Source organism: Malaclemys terrapin, chromosome 1 (assembly GCF_027887155.1).
Source record: "Malaclemys terrapin pileata isolate rMalTer1 chromosome 1, rMalTer1.hap1, whole genome shotgun sequence".
NCBI classification, from domain to species: Eukaryota; Metazoa; Chordata; order Testudines; family Emydidae; genus Malaclemys; species Malaclemys terrapin.
This window is the reverse complement of record NC_071505.1, coordinates 307,323,765-307,340,855: the sequence shown is the minus strand read 5'-3', so window position 1 is coordinate 307,340,855 and position 17,091 is coordinate 307,323,765. Positions and strand designations below refer to the sequence as shown.

The window sequence follows — 17,091 nt, the reverse complement described above, 5'->3', positions numbered from 1 at the left end:
AGAAATGGGAGACCGTTGGCCAAAGACCCTATAAGCCGTGCTGAAAAGTTTTGCCTTAATGAGCAGCAGGGGAGCAAGGGACTGCTTAGTGACCATTCCCTTGGACTCTGCCACTTGTATGTAGGATCAAGACAGAAGTTTCTTTTCAATCTCTCTGCTCAGGTGGGTAGTGGGGGGAGGGGAGAGGAGGAGGGGAACAGTGTATGTTCTTTGTGAGCACCCAGGTGTCCCAGGTCCCATGCTTTAACTCTGGCTCCCTTTTTCCTGGTATAGATCCTCGTTACTTCTCATGTACACTAAAAAGCAAGTTGACAGAAAGCATGAGTCCCCCTCTATTCCTCCCCCACCCGCCCCGCCAGTGCTTTCCTGACATGCAGCCATGGATTTAGAGAAAAGCTGGCTGGGAATTACAGGAGTAAGAACAGCAGTCTTTCTTATTATTAACCATGGGTAGCTGGACTATACAAGCTGTTCTCTTTTCATGGTCACAGTTTCAAGCACTACAACTGGTCCTGAACTATTTGCTGGGACTGCTACTGAAGACTGGTTGTCCTGAATTTTCTCAAACAAAACATTATCATCTTAAGAGTTCCCAGTATGCTCAGGAAATTTGTCTGGGGCATGGAATGAAAAGAAAAGTCAGATGTGTCAGAAACCAGGAATGACATTCCCACCTCAACTAAATTGCCCACATTCTTCTCATGACTGTCATAAACCCTTTAGTCACCCTACTTTTTTTCCTGGCTATCTAATCTATGTAATTAAGTGTCCTACAATAGTAGATCATGCAGATGACTTGGCAAATGGTTGCTGAAAGAATGAGTTCTCTTTCAATTGCTTTGCAGCTTGTGAGACCAGTGGCCCACCAGGAAAGTGACAGTGCATCCATTTCTCTGGTCATTAAGGTGACATGGGATTATTATACCTTGGTTTTTGTTATTGGCTAATTGCATTTTGCTTCTTGACACTCTGCTTCCTGCTGCACACTGCTCAGCAGTTCTTACAAACTCAGAATAAGATTTTGTTTCAGCCAATCCTTCCTTCCTTCCTTCCTGGTCCTCCACCTCCTTTCCTCCCTCTGCTAGATGCTAATCACTCAGATCTCCTGTACAATCACTGGGACTCAGCCTCTCACTTTCCCTCTCGGACTCTGAGAGAGGGCCAATTCCCCTACCTTTCCCATAGCTGAGATGAGCATTGGCTGGAGCTCCGGAGATGTTGCTCAAAGCATAACAACAGAGCTAACAGCTGAAACGTCTTTCCTTACTGTTGCACCAGAGATTGGTTTTAACGTTTCATTTAGTGGAGGAGGAAAGGACACGCTCAAGTATCAGGACTTCTGAGAAGTCAGAAGGCTAAATGGAAGGACCATAAAGATAATAGGAGCAAATTGTGCAATCTGACTCCCTTTTATTCTCAATTCTCAAATCTCTGATTTGGATGCACAGTCCAAGCTCAGGGTTTCCAAGAGAACACAGGCAGATGTTGTTCAGTGCCTGCTACACTAGTCTACTTTCTCTACTCAAACAGAACATTTTTCTCAGTCAAGAATACAGTCAAAAGACCCCACTTAGATCCTGATGCAGCACCCTGTATCTGCATCCTTCCAGGACCCAGATCATCATGAAATCTCCATCCTCACAAAAAAACTGTTATATAGGAGCAAGCTTATTGTTGTCCAGGAAGAGGAGAGCCTCTTCCTCCTACACTACACTTCTCCAAATTATCTGGCATGGCACAGTTGTCTCACCTTCACCCAAACAACCTATGGGTTCCTAATATTATCCCTAAACAGAGCTGTAATTCAGGGCAATGTTGACTCAAGGTTTAAGGAGGATACTGGAATCACTCTCCAATGCTCCAGTTGTCCTGGTTGGAGATACATAGCTCTATACAGCAATTCCCTCCCTGTACTGCTTACCAGACAATGTCAATTCCATTCGCCAGTGAACAGCTGAGCGGTAATGGAGACAAAGAGCCACTGCTAATGCCCTGCCAGGTGGTCCACGCTCAGCACTGCTTTGGGCAGAGGACTTAGGGCAACTTTGAGTCAATTGTGGCACTGGATGTAGGAGGAGGGGAAAGCCAGCCCCAAAGAGAGGCCCGAGAAAGGAGGAGATTGAACAGAGGGAAATATTTAGAGGGGAGAAGGAAAACAGGGAAAAGGGTGTGGAAAAAATACTGACAGACATAGGATAAAAGCAAACTGCTACGTAAAGGGGGAGAGGGAATAAAAACAAAGGCGTAAGACTGTTAACACTATATTTTGAGAAACGCTTGCTTATATAATGAAATATAATGATAAATGCATTAATAATTCTATTTAAGCACATACACAGTCTGATCCTGCAACCATTTATGCAAATGGCAAAGCTTCCATTGACTTCAGCAATGCAGGAGTGGTGGATAGTTTAGGAGTCCCACTGGTTTTAAAGATTCGGTGTGTTCCAGAGTTAGCACCTATCTCTAACTTGGGGAATCCTCTTCAATGTCCAGTCCAGTATTTTCAGCTGGTTGAACTTTTGAAAGGACACTGTTTATTCACAATATTATTTGCACAATAGCCAAATGCATTTTCATTATAGTTTAATTACAGTAAGTAACAGTCCTCTGGGATGTCTGGGACATTGTTATATTTTCTTATGTTTTAAACCAGTTTGGTTTGATCCATCTCTAATTAAAAAAAAAAAGTCCTTGGCAACATCTTGTATCTTGTGCTTAAGCATTCTTTTATTAGACTTGAGAAACTATGATTAAGAGCTATTTTAAATCTAGTACTGCTGAAATTTGAACGATCGAGCTTTTGGTTCATTTAAAGCACATAATGAAGCCTTTGATAGCATTTACAATATGCACAGTAGAGTCATCAGAAATAATTGTTTGACACATTTACTGTATCATTACAAGGAGGACAGACAATGGCAAACTATCCCAAGCCTCGATATACAAAAACAAGCAAATCTGTGTTTGACAAATACATCGGTCTTATTCTCAGGGCATTTTATAGGTAAAATATTTGAAAGGACTATTTTGCAAGATGCACATAAAGTATCAGGGGCACTTTTCTAGTAATTTCCACAGGACAGAAGTGGCTGCTCATTAGTGAACATCAATTTTTGGCTCACAATGGAAGCCTACAGTATAGGATGACCTGCTTTATTTGCTCATTTGTTCAGTGTGAAGCAATGCTGAAAATATTTCAGTTGGGAGGCTCTTTCTCACTCTCTTTACTTGATTTAAGATTCTTTCATGGGAATTTCAGTTCTCTGCACGTGCTACGTGCAGACCGACACACCATCGCAGGTATGGGGGCACGTTTTAAAAAAGATGAGTGAAGAATATAGACCCGGGGGCTCATTTCCACTTAGTTCCCTTTACACAGCTTTGCCAATGTAAAGATGCATTTAAGTGGGGAAAAAAATATATTTACACCCACGCTAAGCCTACTTTAGGCTATCGGAGTAGCATAAAGGCGCCTTTGTGTAAATGAGAATCAGACCCATAGAATCCATCAGCCAGATCCTCAGCTGATGTAAAATTAGACCAGCTGAGGACCTGGCCATGTGTCAAATTAAACAAAGGCATTCTTGAACTACCTGTTGATCTGACCTACTTTTACCATAAGACTCAGCCTTCCCTTCCTGAAAATAGAAGGTGGCACAGGGAACAGAACACCACACAGACACTGTGGACAAGCTAATGGGCATCCATGGTTGCAGACAGCCACAATTAAATTTGGGTGCTTCAGTACATTTCTAATTAAGCCCAATTAACATTTGTTCTTTACTTGTTAATTTTACATACCTCACCGACGTTCCAACCCTAATTTCCGCCAGTAATCTATCCAAGCCCATCCTAATGACTCTGCCTTTCAATCCTGTATGAGTGTACCGACATAAACAATGTACAAATGCAATTAGACTGGTTCTGTACACAGGGCCTGCTCCCAGTCCCATTGAAGTTGGTGGGAGTTTGGCCACTTATTTCCATGAGGGCAGGATCAGGCCTTCTGTACGTAGGCCGTTCTAAATGCAAACTCTAAGCTTCTGCCTGGGTGTGAGCTGCTCACATCTCTTTGTCTCTGGAAAGTGCCCGCCACTGTGGTGTAGGAGGGCCATCTATGTAGAAATGAGCTCAAAGCGCAGAAGTGCGATCACTCTCGCATTCAGGGGATGCTTTGGAAGGGAGGTTTCCAGGCAAATCATTATATAGAAAAGGGCCATTGCAAAATGCAGATAGGATTCGTGTTCAGATATTGAAGACTCTCGGGCTGTTCTGATCCAGGATTTTAGTTCAGGCCAATTTCCAACTAAACTAACCTCTCTTATCCTTAGTCTATGTTTTTTCTATAGTACTGATGCCCTTTTCTGCAGTTTGGTGCTGAGTATCATGAATTCTCTGATTGCTTTTTTACAAAGACTACCTTTTAAAATGGCTATAATAACTGAATAGGGTCAATCCGCTCCTCTGCCATCCATTAACCCAGATCATCCCATCCACTGGCAATCACACACAGCCCTCCTTTGTTGCACCTGAGCTTTCTTATTTTCATCAAAGAGCCCTAGCTTTTCCTGCCCATAGTCTCAACAGTAGTGAATATGCTGGGAATCCCAAATGGATTATCTCTATGGGCAGGCACAAGACCCTCAATCCTTTATTACTGCATTTTTCCAAAGTCGATGGGAAAGAATGTGTGCTCAGGGCTTATGAGGGTGTTCTCTCAGTACAGCCTATGGCTATCTGTCTCAATTCCTGCAAGTGAGGGAAGTGCCAGATCTGGGTCTTTTAGGGCCCCTTTTATGCTGTTCTGGCCCTTTTACCTGGTGTAAAGGAGCCAGAGCAGGGATGAGAATTTCACTCAGAGGTCCTAACCTTTTTACTTATTCTGTATTAAATCAGCAGTAACTCCACTGAACACAATGGACCTACAACCAGGGTAAAAGTGGTGTAAGAGAGGAGAATCAGGCCCCAATATCCCCAGTGCCTAATATTTTGTAGATACCTCCAAAACAGTAACCAGCATTCAAAGAAACAAAACTAATTCAACATAATAATGTTGCTGTGTTTGCAGAGTTGCTCTCTGGGGAGCTGGCGTAGGCTACTCACTTGGTATTCAGTTTGTTTGAGTCTAAACATAATGGAAGGGTAGGGGGAGAGGGAGCTAAACCGTCCAAGATAACATTCCAGTGCTGTGTGTGTTTACAGGTTCAGAAGGGTCAAATCAATTGAAGCTCAGTCAGAACATGATGAGGATATCGCTTCAGCTGTCCACGATCAACGTGGAACTGTCCAGAGATAGAAACGCCCAAAGAATAACACTGTGTCAGTGCTGAGGAAACCAGTGATTGTACTGAACAATATCAATATCCCACTGTGCCTTCCTTGGCAACCTCTGCCCAGACTATTTTAAGACAAACACAAATCTGCAGGGCAGATTGCAGGATCAGTCATTTTGAGCAGGTGTTCCACACTGAGAAGCTAACCTCTAAAGCTTCAAGGCATGACTCCCATTGATTTGAACGGACCTCCCACAGCAAACGTTCTGCACACCACTGCTTATGGCACCTGTTTCATTCCACCCAGAATGAGACTTGTGGAGAAGGAGGGCCAGAAGCTCGGCTGATGTACACCAGCATGGCTTCCCTGAAGCCATGGACCTTTGGCCCTGAATCTGACAGAGGAGATTCAGACTCTAGAGAAAATGAGACTAGAGGTGACAACTCAGGTTTGGTATAAATACGCTGGGGAAAATGATTTGTACTGTTGGGATTGCTCTGCCTTTTCCGACCTTCACTGAATAACTTTTTTGAGGATTCTCCCCAATACATCTAATGCTGGCTAGCTAGCAAATAAAAGATGAAGTACGTAGCTGTATATGAGCTCTGGCTGATCTAGCTATAGGATATTAACACACATTCATTACTTTACTTCCCTCTGTTTTTATTCTCATTTTATTCTCTCCATTCATTTGCATTCTCTGCGAACCCATTAGTTTTGGGTGAGCTTTAAAAACAACCTTTTCTCTTATCCCCAGATGGGTCTTTCCTTGTCTAGTATTTTGGGGGGGGGGACAAAATCCCACCATAAATTTGAAAAATATATAAGAAAAAGGTATTTAGTAGCAAATGAGTTAATTTGAGCAGAGTAGGGCAAAAACAGGGACATTTTAATTACACTATTTGTCCCCCTCGATTCCATAAAGACAAACGTGTTGAGCAATGTTAGAACAATTTTTAAAAATCCCATTCTTTAATTTTCCATCAGGAAACTATGGAAACAGGCTTAAATGTAGCCATCCTGTTGCCCACATAATTGACAAAGGTGAAGTTACTTAAGTTCATTGCATGATTAATCACATAGTATCAATGTATCTGCATGATCTTAAAAAAATACACAGAATCCAAGGACTACACTGCAGTACATTTTAGATTTCAACTAGAGAAATACTGAGGGAACAAAGATTTAAAGAAATAGCCACATTTTCAAGTGGTTTCCATTAATGTACCTTTATGCCGCGATCCTGCAAAAACGTAAGCATGTGTTTAATGTCGCACTGTGAGTAGTTCCACTGATTTCAATGGCATTACTCACATTGGGTAAAGTTAATCATATGCAGAAATCTTTGCAGAAATTGGGCTCAGACTATAAGTTCTTGGAGGGAGGAACTGTTTTTTTATTATATGTATGGAGGCTCCTACCGAAATGGGGCCCTGATCCCTGATTGGGGCTATAGTAACCGCTGTAGTACAAATAATTGTGGGTTTATCAAGTGGAGTATGCAAATCTTCACATCTGTACATATAAACAGGCACTGGCAGATCTAACTACACAAAGCTGGCACTAAGAGCACTTGGGTACCTAAAGTTAGGCAGTTAAATCCAGAGAAGGGGAACACCTGTAGCTTCCACGGGAGAGATGTCAGTGGTCACAATCTTTGAAAATCAGGCCAATTTTACATAGATGGCAAACTCTGGAGCTCAGTACCTACCCTTATACATCTGAAGTCTGAAAATCTTTCTGTACTGCAGTTTCCAAACTAAATATAGTAATTCTGACCTACTTCACAGAGAGGTTTTGACTAGGGCTGTCGATTAATCACAGTTAACTCACACTATTAACTCAAAAAAATAAATCATGATTAAAAAAATAATCACGATTAATTGCAGTTTTAATCACACTGTTAAACAAGAGAATACCAATTGAAATTTATGAAATATTTTGGATTTTTTTCTACATTTTCATATATATTGTATTCTGTGTTGTAATTGAAATCAAAGTGTACATTATTTTTTATTACAAATATTTGCACTGTAAAATGATAAACAAAAGAAAGAAGTATTTTTCAATTCACCTCATACAAGTACTGCAGTGCAATCGGTTTGTGGTGAAAGTGCAACTTACAAATGTAGATTTTTTGTTGTTACATAACTGCACTCAAAAACAAAACGATGTAAAACGTCAGCGCCTATGAGTCCACTCAGTCCTACTTCTTGTTCTGCCAATCGCGAAGACAAACAAGTTTGTTTATATTTACAGGAGATAATGCTGCCCTCTTCTTATTTACAATGTCCCCAGAAAGTGAGAACAGGTGTTTTCATGGCACTTTTGTAGTTGGAATTGCAAGGTCTTTATGTGCCAGATAAGCTAAACATTTATAGGCCACTTCATGCTTCGGCCACCATTCCAGAGGACATGCTTCCATGTTGATGATGCTCGTTAAAAAATAATGCATTAATTAAATTTGTGACTGAACTCTTTGGGGGACTATTGTATGTCCCCTGCTCTATTTTACCCGCATTTTGCCATATATTTCATGTTATAGTAGTCTCGGATGATGACCCAACACATGTTGTTCGTTTTAAGAACACTTTCACTGCAGATCTGACAAAATGCAAAGAAGGTACAATGTGAGATTTCTAAAGATAGCTACAGCACTGACCGAAGGTTTAAGAATTTGAAGTGCCTTCCCAAATCTGAGAGGGACGAGGTGTGCAGCATGCTTTCAGAAGTCTTAAAAGAGCAACATTCCAATGCAGAAATGGCAGAATCCGAACCACCAAAAATGAAAATTAACCTTCTGCTGGTGGCATCTGACTCAGATAATGAAAATGAACCTGCGTTGGTCCTCACTGCTTTGGATTGTTATCGAGCAGAACCCATCATCAGCATGGACACATGTCCCCTGGAATGGTAGTTGAAGCATGAAGGGACACATGAATCTTTAGCGCATCTGGCATGTAAATATCTTGCGACACTGGCTACAACAGTGCCATGAAAACACCTATTCTCACTTTCAGGTGTCATTCTAAACAAGTAGTGGGCAGCATTATCTCCTGCAAATGTAAACACACTTGTTTGTCTGAGCAATTGGCAGAACAAGAAGTAGGACTGAGTAGACTTGCAGGCTCTAAAGTTTTACATTGTTTTATTTTTGAATGCAGTTTTTTTACATAATTCTACATTTGTAAGTTCAACTTTCACTATAAAGAGATTGCCCTACAGTACTTGTATTAGGTGAATTGAAAAAAATACTATTTTGTTTTGTTTTTACAGTGCAATTACTTGTAATCAAAAATAAATATGAAGTGAGCACTTTACACTTTGTATTCTGTGTTGTAATTGAAATTAATATATTTGAAAATGTAGAAAACATCCAAAACTATTTATATAAATGGTATTCTATTATTGTTTAACAATGCAATTAATCACAATTAATTTTTTTAATCACTTGACAACCCTCGTTTTGACAACTGAATGTTTAGTGTTTTGTCATGTGCTATATACATCCTAAAACTCACCAGGAATGCATATTCGATTCTCCCCTGACAGGGGATATAACAACTTCCAGAATCCCAGCCTTTCTGGACAATTGTCCCTTGCAATGTCAGCTGGGATTCTCATGCTGCAGAAGGGAAAGTGGGGAGAAGTGGACTTCAAAATTCCATGCACACACTTAACATAAACTGTTATTATTTTATCTCACTTGTATTTTGGTAGGACCTACAATATGCTATGCACTGTCTAAATACAGAGTATGACATATGGCCTGCCCAAAAGAGCTCACAATTTGAGAAGACAAGCAAAAGTCACAGAGCAGGAAGAAGGATAAAACTTACAATCAACACTGCTTCCCTCCCTTCCAAACATCAATAATCCCCAAAGGTCTCTGGGTCTAGCAATTAACACCTAGCTACTTTTTTAATAGATAGCACACTAATGTGGGTTTTAAAGGCCTAAAAAGAGGAAAGGGTCATGGCCTTATGGATCAGCTCAAGGAGAGTGCCCATGTGTTATGGGGCAGCATAGGAAAGACAAAATTCAGGAAAGCATCTCTTGTCAAGAAAGTACTGAAGCACATGCATGAATTTAAGCACAGCCATAAGTCCCAGTGAAAGTCAGTGGGACAGAACACATGCTTACGTGCATTCCTTAATTGCGGCCTGTCACAAGCTGGCTGGCCCTTAAGGGTTCAGCCTGTGACAGTTCACCCACCCCACTCCCAAACCCCAGACAGAGCTTCTCCTGAACAGCTGGAGATGAGGTGGCTCAACTTAGTTATTAGACCCCGCTGGTGGAAAGCTAGGGATACTCATGAAGAGTTGGGTGAGCCTAGCTGGGGAGAGGAGCTGGATTGTTCCCCCTCTCTGAGAAGCAGCCCTGAAAGCTGGCTGAGAAAGGAGAGAAAAGGAGACAGGGTGAGCTGGAAGCCTGACGGGAGGCAGGAACCCTGAGGAGCAGCAGACTGTCTGAACCCCTGAGTGGGAGGAGGAATGTGCCAGCCTCTGGGCAGTGGGTTGTTAGAGGCACAGGAGCTGGGACTAGGCCTGGGGACAAAGTATAGCAGTCAAGGCCCACCTGTGAGCAAAGGCAGCCTGCTGAGCAGCGGGGCTGAAGATTCAATTGTTTTGAGTATTTCTGTTGGACTTTGATACAGGTCTCTATGGCCCTGGAAGGGGTAGGGCTTTATAAAGTGGTCTGGCCACACAGCCAGGTGGCAAAAGGACAGTGGGAGAAACTGAGGCAAAAGCTGCTGCAATGCTAGAGCCAGCCCGGAGGGGGTGTATTGGGGCAGCAACTTTGCCACAGGACCAAGGACCTGTGGAAGATGCAGTATGCCACTGGCATCACTTGTGATGCATCGGTAGTGGGAAGCAACACACTAAAAGCTCAGTTTGGAGCTATTGTATGTGCCCACAGAGGGCAGTAAAGGGGCATAATCTACCTCCTTACTCCCCTACCCAGGCTACCTGCATTGCTAGTCTTTGTGCAAGGGAGAGAGCAGTTGCCACAGGGCCACTAATCACTCTCCTGGGCAGAAGGGTGGCGAGTGTGTGAAGACATGGCTCTGCCTTTCCAGTGCACCAGGCAGTACAACTGAGCTGGCACAGAGGGGGAAGTAAGCTGTGCCAGGTTACTCCTCCCTGGAGCAAGGGGCCCCCAATTATTTAGGTGTCTATGTCTTTATCTGACGACTAACTTTCACCAAGTATTTCAAAGGGAGTAAGTAGTATGTGAAGTATTAAAAATGGAGCATCTATATTTTTATTTGTTATGAGGGCTAAAAGGAGGAAAGGGGAGTATTAAAAGAGAATCGCAACAAAACGATTTTGAAGGCACATTTGAAACAGATCTGGAGACAAATTTGAAATAGAGCCAATGATTGATATTTAATTTGTTGCTTTTATCCTTTGATCACATGTTAAAGCTCATTTCTACTCATCTCATTAACTGAGTCTTCAGTGGTTTAGAAGTTATTAAATTTTATTTCTCATTATATGATCTACTATATAGTAGTGTAGTTCTGTGTTTGTGAAGAGAGAGAGATGTTTCACAGGCACAGAACATCACTCTGATTCCCGAGCAAGAAGAACCAAATCTTGTATCAATTCCACCCAATATTTTAAATAAAAATATGAAAAAATGTTTAAACTTTTAGGTCAAATAAAAGGATCCAATGTCGTAGTCTATCTGGCTTTCACCAGGGACTCCTCAGTGAAAAGGCCATTGTAATTTCTTCTAACCTACGCCTTACCTACAAGTAAAAAGATCAAATTTAATTATTGTTTTGAAAGTGGTACTTCTTATGTAACAAATATAGGAAATACTGTTGGTGAAATGGAGAACTGCAACTTTTCCTTACTAAAGCACATGTAGAGATTTCTGGTGCCACCTATTGGTGAGAATAGTACAGCAAATGATTCTCATTTGCATAATCTTAAAGAAAGGTACAATCAGGGGTGAAAGTAAAATTGAACTCTTACTGGTACATGGGCCGACTCTGCCCCCCCGCCCCTGGAAGGGGAGGGGCCTTGGGAAGAAGGGGCAGGGCTGGGGGGGTCAGCATCCCCCAGCCAGCCCATCCGCGCTGCCTGACCTGAGCCACCTGGGGCTCTAGCGGCAATTTAAAGGTAATTGGCAGTAATTGCTTAGCATCTTGAAGGATTGCACCCTTCATTAGTAGTTATTATTCTATTGTTTGTGTCAAGGATTTTTAGTTAAGAATCTGTTAGACTTTATGAGTTAGGCCATGTTTTCGCAAAATGAGTCAGTGTTCAAACTAGTCATAAAGGAAAACAAAGCTCGGGAAGGGGATTTGAATACAAAAGATTCGCTGAGCTTCAATATCACACGAGTCTTTATGACGGTGTTAGGTTTTACACTGCTAACGTACAATGAGGTAAGAGCTGGGCATGTGTGGATTTATGATATTTCGATCTACTGGAGTATCGGAAGGTATATTTGCCTTTGTTCTTTTAGAATCCAAAATATCCTGAAGATTATTCCTTTTGAATTTCAAGAAGAAAGGGGAACTCATCTGTTGTAACAGGAATTTATAAGAGAGGCCTTACAGAGAACGTATTGTAGAGTACATTTGCTTTCTAAATACTATCTCCTGTGGACATTGCATGCATGATTAGAAGTGTACTATATACAGCACTAATAGTTTGTACCATCAGCTCTACCTACAACTGTAAACAGGGGCGGCTCCAGGCACCAGCGCAGCAAGCGCGTGCTTGGGGCGGCAAGCCGCGGGGGGGGGGGCGGCCTGCCCGTCACTGTGAGGGCGGCAGTCAAGCAGCCTTTGGCACCATGCCTGTGGGAGGTCCGCCGGTCCCACGGTTTCGGCGGCAATTCAGCAGCGGGTACGCCGAAGCCGCAGGACTGGCAGATCACAGAAACGCCGCCGAAGGCCACCTGACTGCCATGCTTGGGGTGGCAAAAAACATAGAGCCACCCCTGACTGTAAAGTAATGATGCAGAAGGTGCCACTTCTGGCATATTTTGCATAAGAAATTGCATTTTGCCCAGATGTGTTAAAATTCAAAAGACAGCGATAAAAAAATCATACAAACTCTGCTGATTTCTCTGCTGTAATTGCAAGCTTTATAACTGTAAAAAAAGAAGTTTTTGATCATTGTAGCGTGGGGGCGGAACAGGTAAACAAGCTTTGGAATGATTTTGTCTACCTACCTTGCTTTGGAATGATTTTGTCTACAAGGATGCCATATCCATGTAATTGTAGGCTGAGGAATACCATAAACAGTGCAAGTCAGCACTTGCTTGCTGCCCAGTAGGTAGAGATTGGGATCAGGAAATGACGACACTGCTTTTTCATAAATCTGGGGTTTCACTGTAAAATGCGTAAATAGAACAGAAGTCAGAAGGAGCTGAGTTTCTACTGCACCCTGTCGTCATGTAAGTAAAATCATCCTGCAGAGTGGGAAGTTAGGAAACTGAACCCCCCTTGGGAACTGAAACAACACCAATGGGGAAAAGTACAGTGAGATGCGTAAGCATTAAAAATACTTAAGTAATGCAAAAAAAATGTAACTGTGGAAGGCAGACCCCAACCTGGTATAGATCAATGCACTTCCATTGGCTTCAGTCTAGCTCTGCCAATCTACACCAGGAGCTTGACCTTACTTCCAACAAGTCAACAGGAAATTTTCCATTGACTTGACTAAAACAGGATCAAGCGCTAGCTGAGAATCTGGCGCTTCAATTAGTTTAATAACTAAATTAATGGAGGTATCCCATCTCCTAGAACTGGAAGGGACCTTGAAAGGTCATTGAGTCCAGCCCCCTGCCTTCACTAGCAGGACCAAGTACTGATTTTGCCCCAGATCCCTAAGTGGCCCCCTCAAGGATTGAACTCACAACCCTGGGTTTAGCAGGCCAATGCACAAACCACTGAGCTATCCCTCCCCCCAAGTAGATACCATCCTGCAAACTTACCATTTACAATGAGTGTGACTGTTAGGTTCTTATACAAGTTCCACTGTCGTATACTCAGTGTTATAGTATAATTCCCTGCATCCTCTTCAGCAACATCTCTGATGATTAATGAATAGTCTTTAACCACATAGCGGGCACACTTTTCAGCAGCGGGTAACCCATCTTTTAACCTGTTAAAAGAACATTATAACGTATTATTATGAAAATGGTGTTTTTCAGAGTAACTATATGCTAGAATGGGAACATCCTCATGTTGAAATGTTTTAAGCTATGAGCATCTATGGCAGACCAAGTTTGCACTTTAATGGTCAGAGGAAATCACATGGAAAACAGCATTTTGAGAAATAATGTTGCTTAAGTAGCCTATATTCCTTCATCTTGTGTCTCTTCTCTTGACCTTTTGACTAGGCTTAAGTATAGTAGCTCTGGTCAAGTGTAGGTAGTCTCTTGGTCTATCCAAGGCCGTGATCAAGTGTCTTGATGTTTTTGGTCTTTTGGCCTCGAGATGAAAACCTTGTCTTTGTTTCTGGGACCTTGAAGTGAAAAAATTCTCTAAGTTATATCTGTTTAATGTCTGGTATATGCTTTATCAGTGGCATATCCATCACTTGCAGGGACTAGAGCTCTCTAGATTTAGGCCCAGATCTGTTAGGGTATTTAAGCATTGCTGCCCTCAGCGTTACAACCCCAAACTGAGCCAAAATCCCATTTCAAAAGGGATTTAGGCACTTAGGAGTCTAAATCCCATATGCAGATGGAATTTAGACTCTTAAGTGACTAAATCCCTTTTGAAAATGAGATCAGTCAGGCATTGAAACACTCAGCACAGCACTACCTAAATAATTTTAAAATGTGGGCCTTTGTAAAATATTTATAAAGTACTTTGACAACGAAAATTCTATGTGTTAATATCAATATGATCTAACAGACCTCTCCAACTTTTAACTGGTCAAATCTATTTTTTAATATCTATGTTTGTATGAAAATGGAGAGTCCAAGCTCTCCAGCTGCTTATTCCTAATTTTATGTCATCAGGACCAATCCTTCACTCTTTACCCACATAAATAAAGTAAAGGTGAAGTCAATAGAATACTCTTATGAGTAAAAGCTGCATGACTCAGTCCCAAACCCTTTCTTTATGACATCATAAAACTTTCCTGAGTAAACAGCTGTGACATCACAAACATGACCGTGATTTCAGATGGGAAAAGAGCAACTGGATTGTGAAATTTTAAGAACCAGATATCCTGAATTCATGCAGATATCTTTAAAAACAATAGAAAGTAGAGTCATTTCTAAATAGAATATTGTTTTCAAAGTTTTGTAGCTGGCATCAACAGTTCTTCCATAGCTTGATGTAGCTTGTAGTAAGATTGATGTATTATCAATAGAGTACAAATAATTTTTTCTATAATGGTGACTTAGTTCACTAAATTGTTGGACGCACTACTAAGCTATCATGTTCTAAGAAACATTTAGGGTAGGTCCTAAATGTCCATTGCCCAGTCTTTCCATGGGCAATGGAAATCTTATCTGTTTAGTGACTGTATGTTTAGAACTTTTGGTTTCCCTCTGCATTTCTGTTTCTATATGGACAGTCAAGAAATCAAACCACTAACTAGAAATGCAAAAGATTTAATAATGGCTTATACCAGTTTCATATATATATATTTTAAATTTTCCATTTGGAGTGGCAAACGCAATGGGGGAGATTAAAACAAAACACAATGTTTGAAGCAAAAATAAATTCTGGCTGAGAGTACTATGAACTCACGCTGTTCATGTATTTATGGATTGTTTTTCTAATCAGTCTTGTCACACACCCTTTGTTAAAGTGTAATGAATCAAGCCAAAGCTATTGCCATTTAAAATTATTTAAACAAAAAATAATGGAGATCATGAATAGATAACATTGTTTGATATAAAGGTGCTTGGACAAATTCAAAAAACTTCTTAAAAGATTTCTTAATATAGTGCATTTGAGCCAAAAAAAAAAAAAAAACCCTCAAGTCACTAAATTAGGTATAGAAACTACAGTCCACCAGAAAACTAAGCCAACCTCTAGTAATACTTTATAAGGCTGATTTTTTCAACCCAGTCATTAATTTTAATTAAAGTTTTTATTTCTTTCCAATATTCTCCCTGGCTGATCTGAAGAAAGATGGTCTTGTGGTCAAGACAGTGTCAGGAGAGCTGGATTCTAGTCCCACATCTGCCACAGATATCCTGTGTGACTTTGGGCAAGTCGCCTACCCTCTCTGGGCCTCCCCTTCTCCATGTGTAAAATGGGGATACTATTTTCCTAACTCATGGGTATGTTGTGAGGATTTAGGCCCAGCAAAGCATGTAATTAACTTTAACCTCGGGAGTAGCTTCACTGAAGTCAATGGGTCTACTTGTGTGCTTGAAGTTAAGCACACGCTCAGGTGCTTTGCTGCATCAGGGCCTAATTAATTAATATTTGTGAGTACTCTGAAATCCTCTGATGGAATGTGCAATAAAACTGCTAAATATTATAATCATTTATTTCCATATCAGGGTATCTTATTTCCATTTTTTATGAGGAAATCAAATCATTAAACCTGAGCAAAGGTGTTATTTTCCCACCCAAGAGGTAGTTCCTTTATCTATGTGGAAGTAACTGTAATCCTACCATACAACCTCTGGTGAGGGAAATGCTTTCACTTTCATTGACAGCCGATAGGATTTTCTGCCAGCTACAGCCTCAAGCACACTTTTCCTTCGGTGTTTCAAAGTAATAAATGTTTTATCTTAAAAAAAAAAACAAAATACAACATAGTTAAGATACTGATTCTCAATCAGGCTTTATACTTATTTCAGACAATAAGACATATGTTATGGTGACCTTTACAAGAAGGCATCTAACAGGTATCTCTGATCATTTGGGCATCCATGGATTCTGAGATCAAGGCTATGTCTACATGACGTAGCTTTTAGCGACATGGCTGTGCCACTACAGCCGTGCTGCTAAAAGACACGCGGTGTAGCCGCTGTTTGTCGGCTTTCCTGCCAACAAAAAACTTCCACCCCCAATGAGCGGCATTAGCATTGTCACACCAGCACTTGTCGTCGACAAAACTTGTCTTTCGGGGGAAGTGTTTTTTTAACACCTCTGAACGACAAAAGTTTTGTCTTTCACTTGCCAGTGTAGACAAAGCCCAAGACTGAGCTCTGAGTTACCAGAGATTTTCAGCAATCAATCTAGCCATTACAAAACCTAATGGATCAGCTGAAACATTCAGAAATTTGAGCTTTGGTCCATGGCCCATAAACTTGGCTATATATTTCAAAGAGGAGTTTTCCAGGGGAAGGAATGTTCTATTTATCTTCATCAGAGATATAACAACAATAACAAGACAAAAAGACTCTGGATCAGTGGCTTACAATTGCTTTGTCAAACAAAGAAATTCTTCATAACTTCATTAGAATCATGTCTAATCTATTCACTTTGTACAATTACATTACTGTATATTGTTCCGTGTTTCAATCTCTATGATGAGTTAATTTGCCTAACAAAGTAATGTATGGAATATTCTTTAACACTGGAAGAAGACTTTTTCTTCTAAAAACTGTAAAGTTTGGTTCAAAGGAAAACATATGACAGATCAGTGGGTTGTAGATGTCCTTTGAAAGTGCAGACATATCTATACTTAACTATGTTTTGAGTATCAAGGATAAGATTAAGAAAAATGCATGCAAGTCACAATTCAGTATTTTAGTACCATCAATCAGATGTTACCTAGACTTCAAGAAGATTATTTGCTCAAATAAAGATTTTCAGACTGGGTCCAAAGTGCTGATACCCTTCATTTTTTCTGTTCCTTTACAAACTGC

At 40.9% G+C, this 17,091-nt stretch overlaps 1 protein-coding gene across 1 annotated transcript in view; it reads right to left on the bottom strand.

Annotated features, from left to right (window-relative positions):
- The window catches only part of FLT1 (fms related receptor tyrosine kinase 1), a 146,209-nt gene that overhangs the window by 84,346 nt on the left and 44,772 nt on the right, over nucleotides 1–17,091 (bottom strand). The window contains exons 8-10 of the mRNA XM_054015378.1: nucleotides 15,890–16,007; nucleotides 13,237–13,406; nucleotides 12,472–12,631 (exon numbers count right to left, since the gene is read on the bottom strand). Coding sequence (XP_053871353.1) covers nucleotides 12,472–12,631; nucleotides 13,237–13,406; nucleotides 15,890–16,007 — 448 coding nt within the window. The remainder of the gene's footprint in view (nucleotides 1–12,471; nucleotides 12,632–13,236; nucleotides 13,407–15,889; nucleotides 16,008–17,091) is intronic.